The sequence below is a fragment of the Plasmodium chabaudi genome (genome assembly GCF_900002335.3).
Source record: "Plasmodium chabaudi chabaudi strain AS genome assembly, chromosome: 13".
Lineage (NCBI taxonomy): Eukaryota > Apicomplexa > Aconoidasida > Haemosporida > Plasmodiidae > Plasmodium > Plasmodium chabaudi.
In genome coordinates, this window is record NC_030113.2 from 1180504 (window position 1) to 1207984 (window position 27481).

Sequence of the window (27481 nt, forward strand, 5' to 3'; positions counted from 1 at the left end):
AATTTATCTTGAAATTTTAACCTTTTAATAATAAAATGGAATCAAATATTGGAGTTGTAAGCAGATATGTATTCTATATATAATTGATTTGTTCCTATTTTCTCATATATTATCATTTTTGCTACTATATCTCAATTTGAATGCACACATTTATATAAAGTATCTCCTATCTTCTTGTAGTATTTTCACCATCAAATGCATTTCTAAAATCAAAATGGTCTTTATATTTGTGTGAAGTTCATCTATTTTATTTTTCAACTTTTGAAAAAGGATTTGATTATTATTTGTAATAAATTCCAAGGTGAATTTATCAGCATTTACAATATTAAAATTGATTTAATATTATTTATAAAACAGTATAATGCTATTTGTGCAGGTGTATAAGTGAATGTTATAAAAAGGTTTTATAGAAAATTTTAACACTCCAATGAAGTGGTAACGTATATTTTATCGCATATATTTTCAAAGGGATTTTTTATTTCGTTGTCTATATTTACATATTTATTTATATAATTTAAAAATTGGTTTTTTAAATAAAAAATAACTACATATATATATGTGGATTGTATTAGATTAGCAAAATATTTTAGTTTTAGACATGATTTAAATGAGCATTATGCTTATATTTCATATGAAAATTGTTTTGTTATCTTATTAAGTTTGTAGATATATGTAACGTGGTTTTTTACTTCTCTAGAACCCATAAATTTTCTTTGAAATAAAATTTATAAATTCATCATTTAATATTTGTCATTCAAAAAAATTATTATTTATTTTTTTATAGTTACATAAATACACAAAAACACTACTTATGGTTTCCAAATATATATAATTATCTTTACAAAAAAAAATATGAACAAATTATATGCAAATCAAACACCATTTAAAAATAAAAATGATGTTATGCAACAATAATTTAAAATAAGCATAATCCATGAAAAAAAGTTTATTTTATTAATATAGGATAAAAATTTAAAAAGGTGCCATTTGGAAATATGCTTACTCCTTTTTAAAAATATTCTTTAGCTTAAAAATAGCTGAAAAAATTCCGGCTGTCATTTTTTCAATAGATTTGTCTGAGACACAGCGTGGAAAATTTAAATCAACCTAAGAATACAAAACAAGAAATTAGTAAATATGTAAACTGATCCATTTTTATTGTGAAAGAATATATATATTATAAATATGCACACATATATGAAAGTATATATTTTTGAAATGGTAAAATAAAATTATGTTACTAAAAATTTTATATTCTTACAGAACCGATAAAGGTAACTTTAACGTATTTTGGTTTCTTTTTAATGAAGAATGCTGCTAAGTTAACATAAATTTCGGATACTCTTGGATTCATGAAATCTGTTTGAAATCTAACATCAGGCGTGAATGAATTAGCACTTTCTACGATAGGATTTACATGTTTTTTATGCGTTCTACTATTATAACCATTCGTATTTGGTGAAACAAAAAGTATTGCAACTTTGTTTTCTGATGACTATAAATTAATAAAAAGTATATTTTCATAAATTAAGGTATAATCATATGAAAAAAAGTATATCTAGAAGGATAAAGAAAACAAAATGTCCTTACTTCAACTATGTTGGCTATTACTTGAAAATGTCTTTGCCAATCTGGAACACGACTTCTGTAATTTTGTTGTATAATTACCAAACTGTCATCATACATTCGAGAAACGTGCCCTATAAAAATAATAATTTTGTATATGTGCAAATTAAAGGATGATTAAATTTAACAAAATAAAAAATATTAAATAGCAGATTGGGCATTGATAATAACAAAACAAGAAATGTATCATAAATATTGATAATCACATTAAATAAATTAATTATATACCTCCAATGAATAAATCATATAAGTTCTTTGGGCCATTGGAATCCATTATCATGTTTATTATACCATCAAACTAGCATTAACAAAAAATATATTTATATATTAACATTATATATTTTTATTTTAAAATAATTACATGAATTTAAAATTATTGCTTGTTAATTCATACGCTATCAGGATTCTTGATTTTAAATTCCACCTTTCCAATATATGCACCTTTGTCTCTTTTAAGATGTAGAGTTGCTCCATCGTTCTTATAATGTAATTTGTAACCTTTTGTACTTTTGGCATATTTTTGTGCAATAGCAAAAGCATCGTCCATAACAGCTCCTGCTTGTTTAGCTTCTTCAGGGTAGAAATATGATTCGTATTTAGTGTCTTCATTTGAACTACAAATAGAGAAGACAGTATATTTTTTAATTTATTTGCATTTATAATTTAAAAAAATATATATTTATAAGATGCTATTTTTATTTTCCAATTGTTATACATATCCATATTCACAAAATATATATAATATTCTCATAATAAACGATATGCATATTTATATTCGATATAGATATATATGTTGCAATTATTTTCTTACGATTTGGTTTTTGGAGCTCTTTCGCTTGCAAATGCTATATTTTGCATATATCCTGCGACACATAAAAGTGTCAAAGCAATCTTAATATATATTTTATTCATTTTGGAGTTGATAAGAAATATTAATATACTTTTTAGAAATTGAAATTAACAAATATAAAGGTAGTACAAAGGTATCTTATATCGAAGCAAACGCTTTTCTAAAAAACTTTAAAGCTTTATATTTATTTAAAAAAATATGAATAATTTTAAAGTTTATTTATTTTATGTATTAATCAAATTTTTAAATCAAATTTTTTTAAATATTATTATATACTAATAAATACATATAAAATATAGAATTTAATGGGGGTCTATATTCTATATATTATTAATTATATTCCTGCTTTATAAATATTAGTTATTTAATTATTACTATTGAAATTTATATAATAACATTGCAATTTTATTTAGAATTATATATATAAAACACAATATATTATAATATATAAAAATTAAAGTAAACAACTTTTTTAAAAGAATGTATAGATTAATTTTGTTTGTTTAAACCGTTGCATATAAGGAGCATTAATTATTGCAACTTTAATAAACATTAAATATAAAAAATATTATAAATATAAAAAATAGTTTTTGTTATATATAACATTATTAATATGTTACACTATATGTGCCTAATCTTTTTATTTTTATAGATCATAACTTAAAAATAAAACTGAAATGCATTTAATTGGTTGTTATAAATGGAATTATATAATATGATATTTGGATTTTATAAAAACAATAAAAAAAAGTTGTAAAATAAATCACAAGATATATATACACAAAATATGTCTTTATTTTTTAATTATGATCTTCTCGATATTTGTCGTTGTTATTAGTTTATTTTCGCAATTAATTGCCATGAAAATGAATTATAATATTCCTTTATATAGCAACCTGCTATTGTGAGCATGTACGTTTTGATCATTCATTAATATCAAATAAAACTATTAATTTTCATTTTAATTTTTGATTTTAATTATGTTTATTAAATTTGATTTTATTTGTTTAATAACTTTTACCATTAGCATTTGACTTTAATTTTCTTGAAATTTGCACCTTTTAATAAAAAAATGGAATTAAATATTGATGTTATTAATATATATATAACAGAGTTGTTCATATTTTCTCGTTATTTTAATGCTCACTATTATATGCTCAATTTGAATGTATTTTATGGAATTTGCGAATTATTCAATAATATGTGAAAAAGGTGCAACCAGAAAGTTCGATCTATATTTCATCTTGGTATTTAAAAATCTTAAAATATAAGTATTACTATGAAATAGTTCATTCAAATCTCTAATACTTTTACTATTTGAATAAAAGGTAATACAATAAAATCGTCCAAAATAAAATGTCCCTACTTTTGGTTTTTTTATACAAAAGGCGAATTTTCTCCACCCCAAATCATTAATGCTTATTATATTACCATTATATTTATTAACTATAAAATGAAAATTTTTCATTAAATTCTTGACATCATCTTTTTTAATATGCTTATTTAGGGCTATATATGATTCGTACAGTACCATTTTTTAATTACGTCATCAAAATTTCTATAAATTTGTTATACATATGGCTATATTTGTCTTCGAACATTTATATATATGTGTAAAATATGTCCTATACATTACACTACTACCCCTTCAAATGATAATATACGACAAAATATATCCATATATATCTATATTTGTTTCACATTTATTGAATTCTACTATTCATTAGCATATGTGTTACAATTCACCGTTATATATTCTACAATATCTCTTTTCTTTATGCACTAAGATTATACATCTGTTCACTCTACTAAAATCCATATTATAAATACACACTATGTTATTTCTTTTGTATTGGGCTTTATTTATTGTTAAAATTAAAAAAGGTAAATAAGTGTCAATTTATTATATAAAATAAAATCTACATTAATATGATTGAATTCGAACAAAAATTCATATATAAAGAAATCATTAAGCACATGTAAAATCTTAAAAAACCGAAATGGGAAAACTACTGTTTTAAAAATACTAATAGGGAAAACAAAATATTAATTATTACATAGTTATAAAAATAAAAAATTAAGCCTAAAGTTTAATGAAAAAAAATATGTAACACATATCTCCAGCATCCTTTCAAAAAGAAAATATAAAGAGAAGTGATCGTTAAATGACAAAAAAATCAGCACATAAAAATTACACTGTTGTAAATGTAATAACAAAATAAACGATAAAATAAAAATAATAATCACAAACCCTAAAAAATAACTAACTAACTAAATAAATAAATAATTTACAATATTATTTGTATTACGTAGTATTCGTACATATATGATTTTGGGTAGTGTAAAAATGAATGTTAACAAACTATTTTATAACAGTAATAAAGTATTTGAATCCAATGGAAACTTATATATATTTAATATTAAATTCTATACAATAGATCAATTTTTCAATATTAAAGCAATATAAAATAAATCTTATATATGGATGATTACACACAGTAGAAGCTAAACGAGTTGAAGAAGTTAATCAGGCAGAGCTGTTAAAAAAACTCTAGCCAAAAAATTTATAAATATATCAAATTAAGAGATATTTTTCAACAGAAATAAACATATTTCCAAATGATATTTTTTAAAATTTTGATGCATGTATTAATAAAATAAACTTATTCTCATGTGTTATACTTATTTAAATTATTGTTACAGAACACCATTTTTATTTTAAAATAGTGTTTGATTTACATATAATTTGTTCATAGTTTGTATTGTAAAGATAAATTTATATATTTGGAAACGATAAGCATGTAGTTCTTGCTTGTATTTTTGTGACTATGTAAAACTAAATAATATGTTTCATGAGTGCCAAATGTTAAATGATAAATTAAGAAACTTTGTTTTAAAGAAAATTTATGGGTTCTAGAGGAATAAAAAACATATGCACATATATGTACAAACTAGTTAAAAAACAAAACATTTTTTATATGAATTATAAGCATAATATTCATTTAAATAATGTCTAAAATTAAATTATTATGCTAATTTAATGCAATTCACATATATTTGTACTTATTTTTTATTTAATAAAAAATATTTCTTTTTTGGAAGGTCTTTAAATCGTATGCTCCCTTTGAATATTTGTAGTATATCTCTAAATTTATCTTTACCTTTCTCGTTTAAAAAAAAACTATATTTGTATTATAATTATTTCCTAATCCTAATATTACTATATTGCAGATATATTCACATAATAACTGTGCCTGTATAAAATATAGAATGTGTTCCGTCTAAAGGGAAATATTGTTGTTCATATAATGATCAGTGCCATCATCGCTATTTTTTAAAATATTATTACTGGTAACCTTGCTATATATTTTTTTTTTAAATTTATCGAAGTTTAAACTTATAATATTCTGCAATGAAAAAGTTATAAAATAAAAAGTGTAAACATTGTAAATCAATAAATGAATTATATAAGACATATATACAACTTTCGAGCTTATATATTTAGTGAAATAAAAATATCATATAACAAAAGTGGGACAAACCATATATTTATTCAAAATTTCATTTTTGTGCACACAAAATGTATATATATAATGATTGAGATATAAAGTCTAATGCTTCTTATCCACAATCTTATTTAATTTCCTATATACACTTATGTAATATAATTATTTCATTGTTTTATTATTACATCAAAAGATAAATTCTTGATAAAAACGTTTGGTAACACTAATAATGCAATGTATGCTAAATGTGTTAGGCTTTTGCTATTTTTTTTTTTAATCATTTTTATATAAGCAATATATATTTGTGAATAACTTAAAATATTTTGGCTAATTGTGTATATAACATATAATATTTCCTATAATTTCATACTTTTTTATTATTCTTCAATTTACAGAATATATTTTTATATTTTACTTAATGAGCTATTAAATGTTGCAAAATGATATATATATAAGGTAATTATTATTTTATAGCATTACAAAAAAAAGAGAAAAAACATGCTAGGTTGGTGTTTACAAAACATTAATCCCCAAAAATATATTAATAAAATAAATACAGTGTGTCATGTTCAAGATTTATGTGTTTAAAGCTTATATTTTATATATAATAATAAAACAAAAAAAATATTTTTTTGTGTTTATATGATCTACATTTTTTTGTTATAATTTTTATAATTAAATGTAGGTGGTAACGAAAAATATACGCTCATAAACTATAATATTACTATGCCTTATATACGTTATATATTTATCATTCTCATTGAAAACACAAGTATATTTATGAAATTTGAACCATTAATGAAAAAAAATATATACCCTTGTAAAATTATGATAAAAATGAAAAGGTAAAAAATATATATAAATTATTAGAAGTATTTAATTTAAATTTAAGAGCAAAAAAAAATGTAACTATCGCTAGTAGCTTTCCCCTTTTTATGAATTTATAATATAACTGCAACTTTATGAAATCAATAAGTGCTGCATAATTGCATACATTGTGATTCCTATTTTAAAATGTTAAATCGTTAAATTTGTTCTTGAGATTTTGTATTTATATATTTTTTGTTTGGTCCTTTGCAATATACACAAATATATAAGTATACATGTGTATATTATATATGCATTATTATATAAAGGGGAATGATAAATAAGATATGAATTACCCAGAAAATACATCACATATTAAAAAATGGTTTTTCAAAAGCAGACAAGAGATAGATGATATTTGTTTAAAAAAATATAACGATTTCAAAGAAAAATTTAAAACATACAATGTGAACATACCTAAATACGCTGATATAGAAAAAACAAAGTTATATTTTTGCTATCAGCTAACACATTTTTGTGATATAAAAAGACTACAACCTCAAATAGTGGAATGTGCTATTGTATTGTATAATAGATTTTATTTGAAAGAAATAATTTTAGAATATGACCCTCGCATCTTAATATTTACTTGTATTATATTAGCAATAAAGTTAGAAGGATATGGAAGGCTGTATAAAATTAATGAATTTTTTAGCGATATAGATATTAACTTAGATAAAGTTTTAGAACATGAAAATGTTGTTTGCTCATCATTGGATTTTGAATTGAATTTTTTATATACTAAAGAATGTATTTTTTATTTAAAAAATCAATTTTTAAATTATATAAATAAATATATAAATAAAGACAACGAAGTAAAAAATTCTTTTGAAAATATCTGCGATAAAATATACGTTAACACTTCATTGGAATGCTTAAAGCTTCTAGAAAACTTTTTTATAACATTCACTTATACACCTGCACAAATAGCATTATACTGTTTTATAAATAATATTAAAATCAATTTTAATATTGTAAATGCCGATAAATTCATCTTGGAATTTATTACAAATAATAATCAAATCCTTTTTCAAAAGTTGAAAAATAAAATAGATGAACTTCATATTAAATATAAAGACCATTTTGATTTGAGGAATACATTTGATGATGAAAATACTACGAAGCAAATAGGAGAGACTTTAGACATGTGTATTGATATTTACGATATTTTAAAAAAAAAAAAAAGTCATAAAAAGTCTAAAAAAAATAAACTAAACAATGAAGATAATGAGCAAAATGAATCTAAAAAAATGGCAAGCATAAAATAAGAAATAAAAAATATAAAAGACAAAAAGATAGCTGAAACCATTTCATTTTTTATATACAGCCAAGAGTTATTCGTATTATTATTTTTTTTTTTTTTTGAATTCTTTAATTTGTGGGACACGGTATTTTTATTTGCATATTATGAGCTCCATACAGGAATGATATGGATAATAATACCATGAAAATACGTTTATTTTATTAATACAAGTATCAACATTTTAAAGATTATCACTTGGAAATACATTTATTACTTTTTATAAATATCTTTTAAGTTGATAACTTTTAAAATAGTTTTGGCTTCCACTTTTTTAACAAATTCATATGGGGATCTTGGATGAAATTTGAAATCAATCTAAGAAAAAAAAACAAAAAATTAATAAAGATATAAACTGATATATTTTATTATAAATGAATAGGTGTATTATAAATATGCACATTATGTAGAAAGTATATATTTTTGATAATGGTGAAATAAAATAATGTGACTAAAATTTTTATATTGCTTACAGAGCTGATATGGGTAATTTTAACGCAATCGACTTCCTTTTTAATGAAAAATGCTACTAAGTTAACAAACATTTTGAATATTTCTCTTTTTCTAATATCTCCTTGAGAATTAATATCAGGTTTGAATGAGTTTGCACTTTCTACAATAGGATTTACATATTTTATATAGGGATCGCCATAATGATCATTCAAATCTGATGAAACCAAGAGTATTGCAGTTTCGTCTTCTGATAACTATAAATTAATAAAAAGTTTATTTTCATAAATTATAATATAATCATATGGAAAAAAGTATATATAGAGGGATCAAGAAAAAAAATATCCTTACTTCAACTTTGTTGGCCAATGCATGATAACACCTTTACCAATCTGGGAGATGACTTTTGTAACGTTGTTGCACAATTGCTAAATTTGGATCGTATATTCGAGAAATATATCCTAAAAAAGTCATAATTTTGTATACATGGAAATTAAAGCATGATTAGATTTAACAAATTGGGTATTGATAACAACAAAACAAGAAATACATTATAAGGATTGATAACCACACTAAATAAATAAATTAACTACCTCCAATGAATTCATCATCGAAGTTCTTTGGACTATTGATATCCCATAGCTTATTTACTATATCATCATACTAATAATAACAAAAAAAAACATATTTATATATTAACCATTATATTATTACTTTTAAATAATTTTATGAATTAAAGATTATTGTTTGTTGATTCATACATTATCAGCGTTGGGGATTGCAAATTCAAGCTTTCCAATGTCAGTATTGTTTACTCTCTTAAAATATAGAATTGGGTCTTCACCTTTCTTAGAATATGGCTCGTAATCATCTGTATGTTCAGCGTATTTTCGTGCAAGATATAAAGCTTCAGTCATTATATCTACTGCTTGTTTAGCTTCTTTAGGGTCGGCAGATAATTGTTGTTTAGATTCTTCATTTGAACTATAAATGGAGGAAACACCATATTTTTAAATTTATTTGCATTTTTAATTTAAAAAATATATATATATTTATAAGAAGTTATTTTTATTTACCGGTTTTTATACATATACACATTCATAAATATATATAATTCTTATAATAAACAGATATACATATTTATATTCGATATAGATATATATGTTGCGATTATTTTCTTACGAATTGGTGCTTGAAGCGCTTTCGCTTGCAAATGCTATATTTTGGATATATCCTGTGACACTTAAAAGTGCCAAAGCAATCTTATATATCCTTTATTCATTTTGGGATTTTATAAATAAATATAATATATTTTTTAGAAATTGAAAAATAACAAATATAAAAGTTGTATAAGTATGCTACATCGAAGCAAACGATTTTCTAAAAAACTTTAAAGCTTTATATTTATTTAAAAAAATATGAATAATTTTAAAGTTTATTTATTTTATGTATTAATCAAATTTTTAAATCAAATTTTTTTAAATATTATTATATACTAATAAATACATATAAAATATAGAATTTAATGGGGGTCTATATTCTATATATTATTAATTATATTCCTGCTTTATAAATATTAGTTATTTAATTATTACTATTGAAATTTATATAATAACATTGCAATTTTATTTAGAATTATATATATAAAACACAATATATTATAATATATAAAAATTAAAGTAAACAACTTTTTTAAAAGAATGTGTAGATTAATTTTGTTTGTTTAAACCGTTGCATATAAGGAGCATTAATTATTGCAACTTTAATAAACATTAAATATAAAAAAATAGTTTTTGTTATATATAACATTATTAATATGTTACACTATATGTGCCTAATCTTTTTATTTTTATAGATCATAACTTAAAAATAAAACTGAAATGCATTTAATTGGTTGTTATAAATGGAATTATATAATATGATATTTGGATTTTATAAAAACAATAAAAAAAAGTTGTAAAATAAATCACAAGATATATATACACAAAATATGTCTTTATTTTTTAATTATGATCTTCTCGATATTTGCCGTTGTTATTAGCTTATTTTCACCATTGCCTATAAAAATAAATTCCGAATTTCCCTTTATATAGAAATCTGTTTATTTCGAAAATGCACACTATGATTCGTTATTGATATCAAATAAAACTCATTAGTTTTTATTTTAATTTTTTTGTTGGTATTTGTACATATATATATATATATATACTAACTATTTTTTTATATAAAAAGTAGTTTTATAATTCCAATAATTTCAAAAAAGGCCTGGACACCAGTATTACTAATACATGGTTTTTATCAGCTTTGAAATTATATTAAAAATAATAAAACCAAATCATAGAAATAATAATTTACCATAATATCATTTTTATCATGTTATTGTTATGAAACATTATAAATAATTGCTGTAATAGTGTGGACTTGTATAAATATAATGTAATACCCACCTTAAAATAAACTTCTTTAATATTTAAAGTTATAAAAACATCTTTTATACTCAACAAATAGAAAGAAACAACAAAACAGCTATTTTTATATATTAATTATTATAATTTACATTTCAGCATAGCTATTTATTCATTAATATAATTTTTTTCGTATGTTAGATCATACCTGGCTATGCATTCACTTAAATAACATATATTTTTTATAATTACCCTACATTTTATTTATTTTATCAACTTTTTATTAGGTAAAGCAATGCTGTTGCTATATAGTATACGTTTTTTCTATGCATGCATAAATTCCAAATATTATTTATTATAATTCCATATATAATACCAATTGAATAAATTTCAGTTTTATTTTAAGTTATGAACCATAAAAACAAAAAGTTTGGGTTTCTACAATGCAGCATATTAAAATGTTTATATATAAAACTATTTTTTAGATGTAATTATAACTTTTGACATTTAATATTTATGAAAGCTCAATAATTATCGCTCCTTATAAGCATCGATTTAAATAAAACAAAATTAATTTATAATTCTTTTAAAAAAATCCGTTTATTTAATTTTTATATATTATAATATATATTGTGTTTTACATATATAATTTTAAATATAATTTTAATATTTTATATATATTTCAATAATAATAATCATAATAATTAATAATTATAATATAATAATAATAATAATTTAATAATAAAATAATAATAATTAAATAGTTGACATTTAAAACGACGAAACCTAATAACAATGCAAGAGCATAAGATCGCCACTAAATTCTAAATTTATTAGTATATAATAATAATATATATATAATTATATTTAAAAATCTGATAAATGGATGAAATAAATAAATTTAAAAAATTATTTATATTTGTTTAAATAAATATAAAGTTTTAAAATTTTGTATAATATTGTTTGCTTCGATTTAGCATACTTATACAACCTTTATATTTGTTAATTTTCAATTTCTAAAAAATATTTACTTATCAACCCACAAAATGAATAAAAGCTATATTAAGATTGCTTTGGCACTTTTAAGTGTCATAGGATATATCCAAAATGTAGCATTTGCAAGTGAAAGCGCTTCAAGCGCTACTTCGTAAGAAAATAATCGCAACATATATATATCGAATATAAATATGCATATCGTTTATTATGAGAATATTATATATATTTTGTGAATATAGATATGTATAACAATTGGAAATCAAAATAACTTCTTATAAATATATATTATTTTAAAATTAAAAATGCAAATAAATTTTAAAATATATTTCCTATTCCATTTGCAGTTCAAATGGAGGCGAACACGAAGTATGTGACAACCCTAAAGGCGTTCAACAACAATTTTATGACAACCCTAAGGAAATCAAACACGCAAACAAATTTATGTCCGAAGCTTTATCTCTTCTAAAAAAACATGTCAAACCTACAGATGATTACGAAATATATAAGAAGGTAGATGATGAAGCAATCCTATATTTTAAGACGGTCGATGATATTGACATTGGAAAGCTTGAACTTACAATCCCCAATGCTGATAATGTACGAATCAACAAACAATAATTTTAATTCATGAAATTATTTTAAAATACAAAAATTAAATTATTAATATATAAATATGTTTTTTTTGTTATTATTAGTATGATGGTATAATAAACATGTTATGGGACCCCCGAGGCGCAGAGAACTTTGATGGTGCTTTCATTGACGGTAATTAATTTATTTATTTATATGGTTATCAATCTTTATAATGTATTTCTTGTTTTGTTGTTATCAATACCCAATTTGCTATTTAATATATTCCAATTTGTTAAATCTAATCATGCTTTAATTTGCATGTATACAAAATTATAATTTTTTTTAGGAAGCCTTGTTCGAATTTACAATGAAAATTTAGTAATTTTAGAACAACGTCACAGTTCTATGGTGAAATCATGGGCTGGATATTATCATGCATTAGCCAAAAAATTTCAAGTAAGGCAATTTTTTCCCCTCCATCCTTCTAGATATACATTTTTTCATATGATTATATTATAATTTATGAAAATAAACTTTTTATTAATTTATAGTTATCAGAAAATGAAACTACAATAGTCTTGGCTTCATCAAATATCAATGTTCATGATCCTAATGAGACGAAAAAATTTGTAAATCCTTTGGTAAAAAGTGCAAAATTTTTCAACCCTGTTATTGATTCTGCAGAAGATATTAGAGAAGGACAACTATCCAAAATGTATATTAACTTATTAGGATTTATCATTAAAAGGGAACCAGATTGCGTTAAAATTACCTATCTTATCTCTGTAAGCAATATAAAAATTTTAGTAACATAATTTTATTTCACCATTATTAAAAATATATTCGATATAAATGTGCATATTTGTAATTTACCTATTCATTCACAACAAAAATGGAGCATTTTATATATTTATTAATTTGGTGTTTTTTTTTATCAGGTTGATACAAATTTTTCTTGGTGGGTACCAAATTGGGCAATCAGAAAGGGAATAGCCAACAAAATGTATGATATTATCAAATTAAGAGATATTTTTCACCAGGAATAAACATATTTCCAAATGATATTTAAAAAAAATTTGATACTTATATTAATAAAATTAAGTTATTTTTATGTATTATGTTTATTTTTAGTTATTGTTACATAACACTTTTTTGATTTTTTAATAGTGCGTGAATTGCATATAATTTGGTCTGGTTTATTGTCAAAATAAATATATATATATTTGAAAACGATAAGCGTGTAGTGCTTACGTATGTTTGTGTGATTATGAAAAACTAAATAATATCCTTCATGAATGTTAAATATAAATGACATATTTATAAATTTGATTTTAAAAAAAATTTATTTGTTCTAGAGAAATAAAAAACATGTGCATATATATGTACAAACTAATTAGAAAACAAAACATTTTTTATATGAATTATAAGCATAATATTCATTTAAATAATGTCTAAAATAAAATTATTATGCTAATTTAATGCAATTCACATATATATGTACTTATTTTTTATTTAATAAAAAATATTTCTTTTTTGGAAGGTCTATAAAGCATATGCTCCCTTTGAATATTTGTAGCACATTTCTAAATTTATCTATACCATTATACTTTTCAAAAAAGCGATGCTTATACTGTAATGCATATATATTCACATATTAATTGTAGCTGTAGGCAATATCGAATGCATTCCGTCTAAAGGGAGGCATTATTGTTCATATAGTGATCAGTGCCATACCGCTATTTTTTAAAGCGTTATTGCTGATAATCTTTCTATATATATGTTTTTTTAATCATTTTTATATAACCAATAAGGGTTTATGAATAACTATAAAGTATTTGGCTAAGTGCACATATAAAATATAATAATTCCTATAAAATCACTCTTTTTTATTATTCTTCAATTTATAGGATATATTTTTATATTTTACTTAATGAGTTATTAAGTGTTGCAAAGTTATATTTATAAAAGTTAATTATTATTGTGTAGTATTACAAAAAAAAAATATAAAATTGACAAGGATAAATGCAGAAATGCATCAAACTTGCTAAGTATGTAAATAACAGGCACTTCTTTTGATCGCATCATATACGATAAGGAGAGAGTGCTTATGTAATTTTTTATTAACAAAAACATTCACAATGTAGATAAATTGCATCAACTAAATATTATCAGTGTTTTGTTTTTTTGTGGATTCCTCTATTTCAATTAACTTATTTTTGAATATATCAACCATCATAGATAATTGGTTATTTATATCATCGTACATATTTTTATGATAGAAAAATCTTAACAATTTAAATGCATCGGCGTTATTATAATATTTTTTTGTCAATGGATCAAAATATTTTCCTTCCAAATTTGTAATTGAGCATATATTACGCTTATTTTTAAATTTTTCTAAAAATTCCTTATTATTATTATTATTATAATTACTATACATACTTAATTCATTAGGATCTGTAACAATATAAAATTGTTTTTCTTCAATATCTCTTGGTTCAGGCTCCTTTTTTTGTTCGCTGGTTTTGTTTAAATTATTGGCATCATTATCATCCTTAGCATTATTGTTATTTATACTATTTAGACAATCAAATGCTAATCCATCTTTCTCATTTAAATATTCTATATTTAGATCTTCACAGCGATCAAGGTTTTCTAAATTTAATTCTATATTGGGGTCAAATACTTCCTTATTTTTTTTATCAGTTTTGTTAAGATTTTCTGCATTTTCAGGTGTAATGATGTAATTTCCCTCCTTTGTTTGCTCCTTACCGTTAATTTTTTCTTCATTCTCCATTTGTTCTTTTTTATTTATCTGCTCCGGGTATGGGCAGTGGATTTCGTTAGAATTTTGTCCAATATCAATAACGTTTTTATCTGTTTCACTGTTTATTATATTAGTACTGTGTGCTATTAATAATCCATTATTGTCAATTAATTCACCATCTGCTGTTATATTTTTTCCATTATTATTTAGATTGGCTACATCCATTTCATATTTCAAGCTTTCGATTAATGGTAAATTATTATCTTTTGAATATGAAAAGCTAATGAAAACATTTTTTGGTTTGTGATATATAATTCTTTTATTTTCCACATATTTTTTTTTTTCTTCTTCCCATGCTTGCAATTCTAACAAAGATTGCATATTATATTGTTCAGTTATTTTTGCTTCCTCTAATCTTTCTTCTCTTGTCATTTCTCTTTGCATACCTTTTTTTTTTTGTCTATTTTCATAAAATTTTTTAAAGCGATCTTCTTTTTTTATTCTTCTCAATTCAAATTTTTTTTCCATTTGTTCAGTTTTTTGTCTAGTAGTGTCCCGTGTCGATCTATGTAACATTATATAATTTTGTTCAATTCTTTTCCGTTTTCTTTGCTTTTTATCTTCTTGATTTTTTTGATCGTCCGTTTTTTCTCTTATATCACTTTTCGATTTTATATTTTTCATATTATCATATTTCCTCTTTTTCATTAAATTATATTTTAACATTTTTTTTTTTTTTAAATTTTCCATATAGGCATATATTTTTTTTTTTTTTCTTTTTGAATCATCATCATCACCTTCATTTTCATTTTGTTCTTCATCTTCGTCATCGTCATCTTCCTCTGCCCCATCTTCATCATCATCAAAATCGGAATCTGTTACATCTACATATTCTTCTTCTCCTTCAGAATTTACATATTCTTCATCGACTTCTTCTTCCTCCCATATACTATCATTCCAAAACTTTTCATCTTTTTCTAAATCTTCGCCAATTAATTTCTTTAAATTTCTGCCTCTATTTTTTCTTTTCGGCATTTCAAGTGCTATACCATAATTTTTTAATTCGTAATCTTCATCTTCTTCGTCCTCTTCGTCCTCTTCATCCTCTTCATCCTCTTCATCGTCGTCCTCTTCGTTTTCCCCTTCTTCACCTTCGCCTTCTTCATCTTCTTCTTCTTCTTCTTCCGTCTCGTCTAGTTCATTTTTGTTCTTATCCTCATCTTCATCTTCCCTGTCAACAGAATTTTCATCTGATTTCCCTTCATCATATGTGTTATTTCTTGTATTATCACTGAATTTCCACTTCCACATCTCATAATTCTCGAATTATGTATTTTTATAGTAATAAGATTTCGAAAAAAATATTATATATATAATACATATATACATACAAATGTACAGGAAGGTATATATAATAATATTTTTTTAATTTAAAACATGCCAATTAATTATAAAGTTTATTCCTACACTATTTTCCCATTTCTGGTTTTTCTTTATCTTTTTTTTATTATTTCTTTTAAATTTTATAATTAATTACGATTTTTTTCATTTTTCGATATAAATTCGTTCGGTTATAAACTATTAAATAATTGAGTTTTTTATTTTTATAGTATTTTCATTCATAATTATTTTGTGTAATTTATCATAATATGCATATATTATTTATATGTATATTTTGTAATATGTATAGTCAAAATTTTTGTTCTTTTTTGATGTTTCTTTTTCTGCTGAATATTACATTATGCTAGCCAAAATAATATATTTTGGGGGCTATTATTATATTTTTTGCACTTTAGTTTTCTCTATCCCTCCTAATAATATTTATTGTAATTATAATTTTTTGTTACAAGAATAAATACTGTTTAATAAATGGCTAAAAACAAGATATAAAAAAAGAGAAAAAAACGAGTAAATAATAAATTAAATAACAAGTGTAAAATAATTCGCACAGGAAAATAAGATGGAAATGTAGCATAACGAGCAGGCATACAATATAATACACAAATTACGATTATATATGTGCGAATTTCTATTAATTTGTTTATTTGTATTTTAGCGCTAATTGTTATTTTGCTCTCATGCTAAAATCCTTAGATAAGATGATTCTCTATTTTAAAATTTATAATACGCTTAAAAAAAAGTAGTAATAGCTAGCAATCATACCCATGTATGTATCAATACTCATAAATGTAATATATTATGAAATTAATAAATACCAAAATAAATGAAAATACAAGTATTGTAATCGAATATTTTCATAAATGTTTATGTGGAAATCGGAATACGAATAGTTTCTCTTCCTACACTCCATTAATTTGTAAAAAATACAAGAGAAACTTCTCACTATTATGCAACAAAAAACACAATCAAAATAAAGAACAAAACAAAAATATCATTAAAAATTTACCTGCTATATATAAGGATGAAATTAAAAGTACAATAGATAATGGTCACTCCAGTTGTTGTGAGCAAATAAAAAAAGGTATTACTCGCGAGCTTAGTGTTAATAACCCTTCTGAACTCGATAAAGTAAAATTATTTAAAGATAATTTGAAAAGGTATAATTTATTCAACATATACCTTGAAAAAATAAAAGCTCCATTAACAAAGAAAGAAAAAGCGCGACAAAGAAAAATTATTAATATAAATAGTGTAAAATATTTTGATGATTATATTTCTATATTTAATATCGATTCATTATTAATATATGCAAATCACAATTTTGAAGAATTAAAAAGAAAAGGATGGAAAGGGGAAAAAAAAGAGAAAGATGTATATCAAAGAGTAGGGATAGAGCATAATGAAATAAAACATACACATATTAGTAACGAAAATAATATTGTTACATTTTTTAAAATATTTATTCAATTTAATAAAATTTTAAAAGATTTTTTTTATCAAAAAAATGAAGAAAAATTCAATGAAATATTCGTAACCACATTTGAACCATTCTTACATTGTAAATTTTTAGACAAAATTGAAACGAATGAAAATAAAGAATCATACGATGAGAACTTCCATTTTAAAATAATACAGCTAATTAAAATATTTAATCATATTAATTTTTTTACTAAATTAAAAGGTATAAATATTAATTACTTACAAAATAGCTTAAATATCTCACGAATTAATGGAACAAAAACTAATACGTACACAAATAGCGAAAAAGACGTATACAATTCAGTTGATGAAAATAAATTATTTTATGAATACATGAGTGTTGATCAAAATGACGAAAATAACAATTTTTTAAAAAGCGATGCCAATTTTATAGATAATTTAAATTTATTTGGGAAAAAATTAGATGAATTACAACAAAGCGTTAATTACTTTTCTTTCCCTCAAAAAAAATATCCACCATCATTAGATATTCAAACAAAAGAACTCTCACATAATACCGCTTACAGTAATTATTCCAATATTTATAATAAAGGGGTAAGTAATAGTGCACATTCCGATGGCATAATATATGAAAAGGAAAATCATAATGGCATCAATGATAGATTAAACTGGTATATTACTTTAGTTAAAGGTTTTAGTTTAACATTGAAAAAACTAATAAAATATTTAAATGATGATTGCTTAGTGAGACTATTTGCCCATTGCATTTATTTGTTTGACAAAAATTGTAATATTAAGGAAGTATTTCTATTTTACAAAGAAATGTATATCAAAATAAAACAAATGAACAATATTTCCAACAAAAATCTTGTCTACATTTTAAATGCATGCAACTATTATTTAAAGGAAGAAAACGTGGATTTATTAAAATATTTGCAAAATGAAATATTGTTAAATAATACCAACATACAAAATTATAATTGTAATGCTAGCAATATGGGAAGCAATTGTGATGTCAACAAAAATAATAAGCGCCCTAAAATATATAACATACCCCCATCCCATATAGAAAATATTTTATATACATTTTCAAAGTATAATTTTAAGGATAAGAAACTATTTCTATTGTTTAGTGAAATTATAAGGGAAAAATGTAATGGATTCTCGTGTATAACTACGATAAACATTTTAAATAGCTTTACCAGGTTACATTTTGAAAAGTTAATATTTTATTGTACTTATGAAAAAATTAAAGAGTTTGATTTTATAACGTTTATGATGTGCAAAGGAACAAATATTATTAAATTAATAAAAACATTATTAAAAATTGAATATAGAAATGTAGGGGGTTATAAATATAGTCTCTTAATGAATATATCTCATAATATATCAGGAGAAAATTGTAAAAGTAATAACGCGACACAAAATAATGCTAATTGTATAATACCAAAGGATGTAGAAAGACCAATACATCAGGCAAATAAAATGCTTGTAACCGATAAAATAACATATGTCAAGCTTATAATTGCATTAATATATGAGCTGAAAATGCATATAACTAATGAAAGCAATAGATATGAAGATGAAATATGTGAGCATTATAAAGCACGGGTATCTGAATACAATATAAACGATGACAACATTCGTAATATTTATAAAAAAATTCTAAGATTACAAATTTTTTATGTGAAAAGTCAAAATGATTTAGTTTTTTTAAAAAATATACTTAAAAAAAATTATACCCAATTTGATATAAACAAATTCAATAAGTTTTTTGTTTTTTCATTTATAAATTCAAATATTGATAAAATTAATTTCCATAAATTAATTTTTACACTATTAGCATATAATAACTTTATAGGAAAAAACAAATTAAAAAAGTATACAGAAAAAAAAAAAAAATTTATATGAAACTAAGTATATGCACATACTCACATACATCTATATTCGTTTTAAAATTTTATTTGATAGCGTATTTTTTATTTTCATTTTATTTGTCGTTTTGCAATGCTACTATTTTGTTTATTTGTTTTTGTTTGATTTTTCAACTTAAAATACTAATTAAATAATAAGAAAATTTATTTTTAAATGTGTATATATACAAGCATTTTCATGTCTATATACCATTTTCGAATAATGTCGTATGTTCCAAACAACGCATATACTCAGGGTTCATTGAGAATACAATAGAATAATCAAATATGTTAAACAAAATTCACTATTAAGCTTATTTATCCATATCAAAATATTTATTTAAGTATTGAGTATAATCTTCTTCTTCACTCAAATAAAATTTATCATCGTTGAAATTGTCTTCCTCGTTTTGTTCATTATTTTGCACACCTTCATTTTTATTTTCTATTGTTTTACTATCAACTGCATTAGCATCATTCAGATCCTCATTATTATTTTTTTTAATATCACTGTGATCGTTTTCTTTTTGACTTATGGAATTTTCATCCATGTTATTCATTATATCATTTACATTATTTTCACTTAAAAATGCATTTAAATTATGCTCTCTATTTTTATAATTATTTAATAAATCATAAAAATATTTTGTATTTCCATGTTTAAAGTCTACTTGAATAAGATCAATGATACCATTAATAAACCATGGATACATATCTTTTTTATTTATTTTTTCTATATTTACATCTCCCGATTTATTATGGGGTAAATATTTATTAATTAATAACTCAGTTAAATAATTTTTATTATTATATAAAAATCTTATTTTGTCATCACTACTCAAAAGGTTATCAACTTCAATATTATATTTATCTGTATTTGTTATAGATGCGTCGATTTTGGCATGCTTAAATTTGCATGATGGATTTGTACATGAATTATTTATTAAGTTGTTACGACAAAAAAAAAAGTTATAATCATGAGAAAACATGCAATTTTCTTTATGACAATTCCCTTTTATTAAAAATTTACATAATTTTGAAATTTTATAAATTGGTGTAACATCATGAGAATAATTGCACTTCTCATTATGTATGCATTTCCCTTTTTTAAAAAAAAACTTGCATATATCTTTTTTTTTATGCTCCTCATAAGACGCAATAACAGGCTTGTTGTTGTTATTTTTTTTTCCATTATTATTATTTGTTTTATTGGAGTTTTTCATATTTTTCCCTGTCTTTTGTTTTTTTACCTTTTTCTGTTTTTTTATATTACTTGTAGGCGACGGGGAAGCACTGCTTAAGTTATCTAAAAAAAATACACATATTATGAATATATAACTATGTATGTATGCATGTAGATATATTTAAACCGAAAATATGTATGAAATAAATAAGGTGATGAAAATCCACTCTACATTATATTTATACACGCCTTTACACTAAGATATGTACCATATATATAGATTAACGTTTAAAACAAATTATATAGATATTATTTTTTAATTTTTTTAAACATACTTGTCATATTGGATATTTTATTCACTATTTCGTCATCGTTGATTTTATCCATTTTGTTTATTGCTATATCCCCCAAAACCAAACAAAAAATAGAACAAAATAATAATATTAATTAGTTATTTAAAATTAAATATTTATTTATCTTTTTTAAACCATTTCATTAAAAAAAAAAGATGTTTAAAAATAAGCACTTATATACTTGGTTTTTTTTTGTTTTTTTGAAAATGTACAATTGATTCATTATTTTTTAGTATAAGCTTTATAAATATCTGAATGGTTCTCTATATAAAAAATAATATTGTAAAAATTTTGTTTTTACTGTTTTACTTTCGTTATTTTATAAGATATATTTTTATTTTTTATTTAGCATATTGCATTCAAAATACAATTTGTAAATTTATTTCAAATTATATACCTATATTTATTATATATATATTTTTTATATCTTTATTTCCAAAGAAATATCATATCAAAATAATTTGGGGATTTTTTCTTTCTCAATACCTTTGTTCTCTTTTTTTTGTTTGTTTTTTCCCATACAATCCCACTAAATAACAATGAAATAAAATCTATATAACAAAATTTATTTAAAAAAAATATTAAAAGATGTTTGACGCTATTTCTGGGTTTAACTATTTCAAATACTTTCCCAAAGAATTGTTCCCACCACCATTAAAACTTTAAATGATATTACAAAAAATGATATCTCGTATATTTCGTTTTTTCCCCTTTTTTGGCTACAATGCTATTTATTTAATTAGGCTTTGCTGGTATTTGAGAATGCATATGTCACATTTAAACATCATTACCATCTATGGCATATATGTGGTATATATATTTCATTCATCCTCTCGCAATATCAATTTCTTATATACCCAAGGCTATTCTGTTAAAGAAAAATTGACATATGTTTTATACAGGGATTTTTATATTCGTTTTGGTGAATAAAAAAAATAAGTCTATACCTTTCTGCAAATCATAGATATTTAAAAAAGGGAATACATCGTATTCTTTGATTTTATCATATTCCTTATATCTCTTTATTCAACATTAGCATAAGAAGTTTTTTAAACTTATATTTTATTCCATTTTGTTTTGTTTTTTTTCTAAAATTATCTTTGTATATTTTTTATTTTTAGTATTATTATGCTTTTTTGTCTTAGACATAATACACCAAAAAACGCTTAAATATATAAAAAAAATGTGCATAAAAGTATATAATAAAATTAATGTAAGAAACAAAAAATACTTCGATTTATTATACTTATGCGATAAAATTTTTAGTTTATGCCCATTTGGATTTTTGGCATACTTTAATAATAATTTTTTCCATGCCTTCCCTTAAAATTGAGAAAAAATAAGAATTTATACAAATTCTGTGCTTATATAGAAAAAAAGGCTATTCACAAAAAATAAAATACATATATAATTAAAATGAAAAAGAGGATTGAAAACAGCCAAATTAATGATGAAAAGAAAAAGAACAATTTAAAAAATATAGAGGAGAAAAATGAGAAGGGTAAAATAAAAATAAAAAAAAAAAAAATACCAAAAATTAAAATTGAAAATGAAGCTAAAGTTGAAGATATTGAAAAAAAAAATGATTTATTAGACAACATCAGAATAAACACATATAATGAATATGATGATAAATTAATAAATAAAATGTGTTCTTATATGGAAAAGACAAAAGAGGAAATAGAAAATAATTTGTTTAAAAAATATTATTCTCTAAATAAAAATGTTCCGCTTTTTTATATTGATATAAATATATGCAGATGTGTATATGATAGTTTTTTTACTAAATGCATACACAATAAAGAATCAAATGATACACCAAATGATGTGACATCTGATATGAAATCAAAGTATTTTTACAATATCCTAAACAACAAATCTATAAACGTTATTTACCATTTTTTTAAGGAATTTTTTAAAGAATATGAATTAGCAAGTTTTCAAAATTGCTGTGAAATGTTTCAAATGACATATTTATTTTTTTTTATTCTATTTACTGATTATTATACAATAAGCCCCAACGTACGAATGTATTGTCTAGAAAATTTTAAAATCCTTTTTATTCTGAAAAATTACCTCTTTAAAAAATATATAAAATATACTAATAAAATGGTATTAAAAAAATATATCTTATTAAATAAATTGGAAAATAATATTATAAAAAACGACTTTTTTACAATTGAAAATAGTATAATAACTGAAGTATTAAATTCAAATGATAAAATACAATTTGAAACTGCAACAATATATATGATTCCTTCGAAAAAAACATATAACATGCATTTTGTAAGTTTACTCATAAAAAATAAATCTTATGAATATATTAATAATCATATTTTTATAGATTTGTTTAAAATTAATATATTTACTAATCAATCATCTTTGCCGAACTCATCTTTGGATGCATCTACTAAAAATACAGAAAAGGTAGAAAATTGTGTTGGTGAAAATAATAATACACATTTTCCCCAGGTTAATACTATTAACTTACTGCCTATAGATGAAATGAATAATTTATTTTCTTATGTATTTGAAATCGAAATACCTTCTTATATTTATAATGATCATTATATGGAAGTTTTTTATGTTCAAGTGAACCAAAATGTGAAACAGTTGAATTTATCTGTTCCAGAAACGTTTTTGCATTTAAATAAAAAAAACGAGATTAATGAAATTGATCTTATTGATAATGTGAACAACACAATTAACGATTATGACCAAGTTGAAAAAAAAACAAATAATTGTATAGAAGACGACCAAAATAATAAAAATCAATGTGATACCTTAAATTCCCATGATAAAATAAATTTAATTAAAATAGAGAGTGAACAATTTTCAATAAATAATAAAGCATATTTAAAAATTTATAACAACAAAGTTGGTAGCTATTATATAAGCTTAAATAGTATAAGTAACTTCCCTTATGTCAAATGGAAAATTACATACATTCAAAACACTGTAATTATAAAAATACAAAGCAAAATTGCTAATGAATTTGTTTTTCACATAAATAATGATGGTATAATATTACAAGATAATGGAATAGATGTGCTAAATGACATATTTAATCAACCACTAGATGTGTATACATTATTATTTTTAATGAAAAAAAGAGGAATTAATTTTTTAGTCACTGATGTAGAAATTAGCAAAATGCAAAAAAGATATGATTATGATTTTAATTTTGATAATACAGAAGAAAGTATAATTAATGATATCTTATTATGCTTTAGATTTATTAACTTCTATTCATCTAATTTAAAAACAGTCGAATCCAAAACTACTATCAATATAAAAGGGAATACTAACTTTCCTAATAATCCGTTTACCGATTTGATATTTATGGAATATGAATCGTGTTTTTGCAGGTAAAAATATTTTAAAATAGTAGAAATGCACATGCTTACCCACGTAGGCATGCACAAACATATATAATACCTCATAGACTATTATAGTAGGAGAGGTTGCATGCCGAATGATATATTTTAAAATGTTATGTTAAGTGAATATAGAGTTATTAGTATTACCATTTCAACATGCCCAAATTTAACTTAATTTATTTCTTTTTTAAATAGGATTTCCAAAATGGAAAATGAGGAATGCGAAAAAAGACATGGAAAAAATATATCCAAACATAAATCCATTTTGTTTTGTCTATTTGAATTATGTGAATTAATGTTATTAAATAATAATAAAAAAGAAAAAAAAGCATTGAATGAATTTAACAAACAAGAAAATGATGAAGAAGATACTAAACAACATATAATGATGTTTCAGAATTTTTTGACAAAAATATTGAAACATAATAATATTGAAAAAATTAATAAAGTGTTGAAAGAAAATATTAACTTAAAAAACATGTCTTTACAAAGTGATCACTATGATCAATTTTCGAAATTTGAATATATCGACTTCCTACAATTAGACCAAACAACTTATTATTTGAATTTATTTTTGAAGTTTACAAAAATAATTCCATTCACGGATATTTGAGGAAAGTTCATGCCTCCATATCATTAATGTAATTAAATTAGAAAGTAATTTCAGCAGCTCGTAATGCGTCCTTCTGAAAAATCAAACAAGCAAAAGGCAAATACCGGAATATATAAATACTGCAATATTATGGATACATGGTGGGCAAACAAGTGATAATACACGATAAGTATGGATATAAAGCCTTACGTAAGTATATGGTGTTTCCTTAGTCATGAGTTTTACTCGTCTCCTATGTTTTTTCGTTTTTTCATGTTGTTTCATTGCGTCATCATTTATGAAATAAATATCACAAGCATAACATTTAAATTGTCCTATTAAAATGTTATTAATGAGTTTATATTATTTGAATACATACATAAAGATAAATAATATATACTAAATAGTTATATGTAAACTTATATTTCGGATAGTTAAACATACCACATCCTTTTTTATCTACATCATACGGAAGAACGGGTTTACTATGATAATCATTATACACTGTAAATATAATTTATTAAATAGGGGGAATCAATAAATATAGCGTTTTATTGTATGCACATCATAGAAGTATAATATATCAAAACAATATAGAAATTCGAGTCTTAATCTCATAGCATAATGTTAAATGTGCAACATGTTTTTTATTACCTTCGTCAAAATCTCGTTTCCTTTTTCTAATTTTTAAAATTTTACTATTTATGGTATTACGAGGGTTTTTTTTCTTTCTCGTTGACAGTGCCACTAGAAAAAATATCGAAAAAAATAAAAAAATGGAAAATAAATAAATAAATATCCAAAAAAATAATAGCGTATGGTAATTATATGCAAATAATTGTGAATTAAAAGATATACTTTTTAATATAAATCCGCCGTTATGTTTATTCTTATGTTATTGTTATCGTTTTTAACTTAATAATTTTTTGTCAGTTGGGAAATGTTATATTTATATAAAAAAATTATAATATACTTTTTTAACTAATATTCCAATTTTGTCGTTATATTCTTTTGTATAAAAAATTATACAAAATATGTCCGTGAATAAAAAAATATTATATATTACAAAATGCATATAATGAAAGGCATACATTAAATATTGCCCTTTGAAGTATGCAATTAACTAACTAATATATTGTGTTTAACAAATATTACGTCAAACATTATTCGTGATTTTTTACTTTATTCTTTTTTTATTTATTTTTTCCGCTGTTTTGGGGTTTTTACATTTTTATATAATTTACCTTTTGTGATATTTTACAAAAATGTTAAAAAGGGTATAAGTAAAATTTGAAAATTCATTCATATTTATCTAATGATAAATTTTATTTATTTTTATTCTTTAATTATCAAAGAATAAAATATATGTTTTTTGTAAACATTTTTTTTAGTAAATTTTGAAATTAATTATTATATATATGTTTTACTTTATTTCAATTTTTTTTGCGTAATTATAAACAACGTTATATATCAATATATTAGACCTGTGATAATAATACTATGCATATACCTTAGCACACTGTATACGTTTTAGGCCTATTAAATATGTAAGCATACTCTTTAATATATTGGAAATAAATAGATAGAAAACTTCTTTTAAAGTTATTAGTATAACAAAAATTAAATTATTATGGAATAAAATATTTAAGAGTTTAATAAGCATATTCCAAAGTGTACAATATTTTGTGTTTAATTTGTTTTTTTGTTACTACCATTTGTATTTATATAAAAATATAATAAATGAAAATATGAACAGAAAATATAGAACACATATATATAACTAACGTGTGTATATGCGTCCTTAATTGGTTTATATTTGTATAAACTTATCCGAGTCGTGCTGATTATTTTATCACAGCATATATGCATGTTGGATAAA

General features: G+C 22.3%; 10 protein-coding genes and 1 pseudogene across 10 annotated transcripts, besides 1 other annotated feature; 4 read left to right on the top strand and 7 right to left on the bottom strand.

Annotated features, from left to right (window-relative positions):
* Positions 1-999: 999 nt before the first annotated feature.
* PCHAS_1331400 (fam-a protein) lies at positions 1000-2538 on the bottom strand (the record flags this gene model as incomplete). Its single annotated transcript, XM_016799256.1, has 6 exons — positions 1000-1107; positions 1262-1495; positions 1591-1700; positions 1855-1924; positions 2021-2240; positions 2438-2538. The coding sequence occupies 6 exons, from the start codon at positions 2536-2538 to the stop codon at positions 1000-1002; spliced, it is 843 nt and encodes a 280-aa protein (XP_016654571.1).
* Positions 2539-3665: 1127 nt separating this feature from the next.
* Positions 3666-4010, bottom strand: PCHAS_1331500 (mitochondrial ribosomal protein S6-2 precursor, putative; the record flags this gene model as incomplete). The annotated part of the gene is made up of 1 exon (XM_016799257.1): positions 3666-4010. One exon carries the CDS (start codon positions 4008-4010, stop codon positions 3666-3668), a length of 345 nt encoding a protein of 114 aa, XP_016654572.1.
* Positions 4011-5757: 1747 nt separating this feature from the next.
* Positions 5758-6263, bottom strand: PCHAS_1331600 (conserved Plasmodium protein, unknown function; the record flags this gene model as incomplete). The annotated part of the gene is made up of 2 exons (XM_016799258.1): positions 5758-5883; positions 6168-6263. 2 exons carry the CDS (start codon positions 6261-6263, stop codon positions 5758-5760), a joined length of 222 nt encoding a protein of 73 aa, XP_016654573.1.
* An 873-nt stretch (positions 6264-7136) lies between these two features.
* On the top strand, positions 7137-8117 carry PCHAS_1331700 (cyclin 1, putative; the record flags this gene model as incomplete). Its single annotated transcript, XM_733753.1, has 1 exon — positions 7137-8117. One exon carries the CDS (start codon positions 7137-7139, stop codon positions 8115-8117), a length of 981 nt encoding a protein of 326 aa, XP_738846.1.
* Positions 8118-8362: 245 nt separating this feature from the next.
* PCHAS_1331800 lies at positions 8363-9881 on the bottom strand (annotated as a pseudogene).
* Positions 8363-9881: a sequence feature (fam-a protein, pseudogene).
* A 2169-nt stretch (positions 9882-12050) lies between these two features.
* Positions 12051-13619, top strand: PCHAS_1331900 (fam-a protein; the record flags this gene model as incomplete). Its single annotated transcript, XM_016799259.1, has 6 exons — positions 12051-12151; positions 12345-12597; positions 12696-12765; positions 12920-13029; positions 13125-13358; positions 13512-13619. 6 exons carry the CDS (start codon positions 12051-12053, stop codon positions 13617-13619), a joined length of 876 nt encoding a protein of 291 aa, XP_016654574.1.
* A 1112-nt stretch (positions 13620-14731) lies between these two features.
* PCHAS_1332000 (YL1 nuclear protein, putative) lies at positions 14732-16651 on the bottom strand (the record flags this gene model as incomplete). The annotated part of the gene is made up of 1 exon (XM_732025.2): positions 14732-16651. One exon carries the CDS (start codon positions 16649-16651, stop codon positions 14732-14734), a length of 1920 nt encoding a protein of 639 aa, XP_737118.2.
* Positions 16652-17539: 888 nt separating this feature from the next.
* Positions 17540-20092, top strand: PCHAS_1332100 (conserved Plasmodium protein, unknown function; the record flags this gene model as incomplete). The annotated part of the gene is made up of 1 exon (XM_736270.2): positions 17540-20092. The coding sequence occupies one exon, from the start codon at positions 17540-17542 to the stop codon at positions 20090-20092; it is 2553 nt and encodes an 850-aa protein (XP_741363.2).
* A 316-nt stretch (positions 20093-20408) lies between these two features.
* On the bottom strand, positions 20409-21664 carry PCHAS_1332200 (zinc finger protein, putative; the record flags this gene model as incomplete). The annotated part of the gene is made up of 2 exons (XM_016799261.1): positions 20409-21400; positions 21613-21664. The coding sequence occupies 2 exons, from the start codon at positions 21662-21664 to the stop codon at positions 20409-20411; spliced, it is 1044 nt and encodes a 347-aa protein (XP_016654575.1).
* A 1382-nt stretch (positions 21665-23046) lies between these two features.
* Positions 23047-25623, top strand: PCHAS_1332300 (conserved Plasmodium protein, unknown function; the record flags this gene model as incomplete). The annotated part of the gene is made up of 2 exons (XM_016799262.1): positions 23047-24998; positions 25206-25623. 2 exons carry the CDS (start codon positions 23047-23049, stop codon positions 25621-25623), a joined length of 2370 nt encoding a protein of 789 aa, XP_016654576.1.
* A 37-nt stretch (positions 25624-25660) lies between these two features.
* On the bottom strand, positions 25661-26461 carry PCHAS_1332400 (zinc finger protein, putative; the record flags this gene model as incomplete). Its single annotated transcript, XM_016799263.1, has 5 exons — positions 25661-25696; positions 25813-25937; positions 26047-26106; positions 26257-26349; position 26461. Coding segments are annotated over 5 exons (315 nt in total).
* Between the last annotated feature and the right edge of the window lie 1020 nt (positions 26462-27481).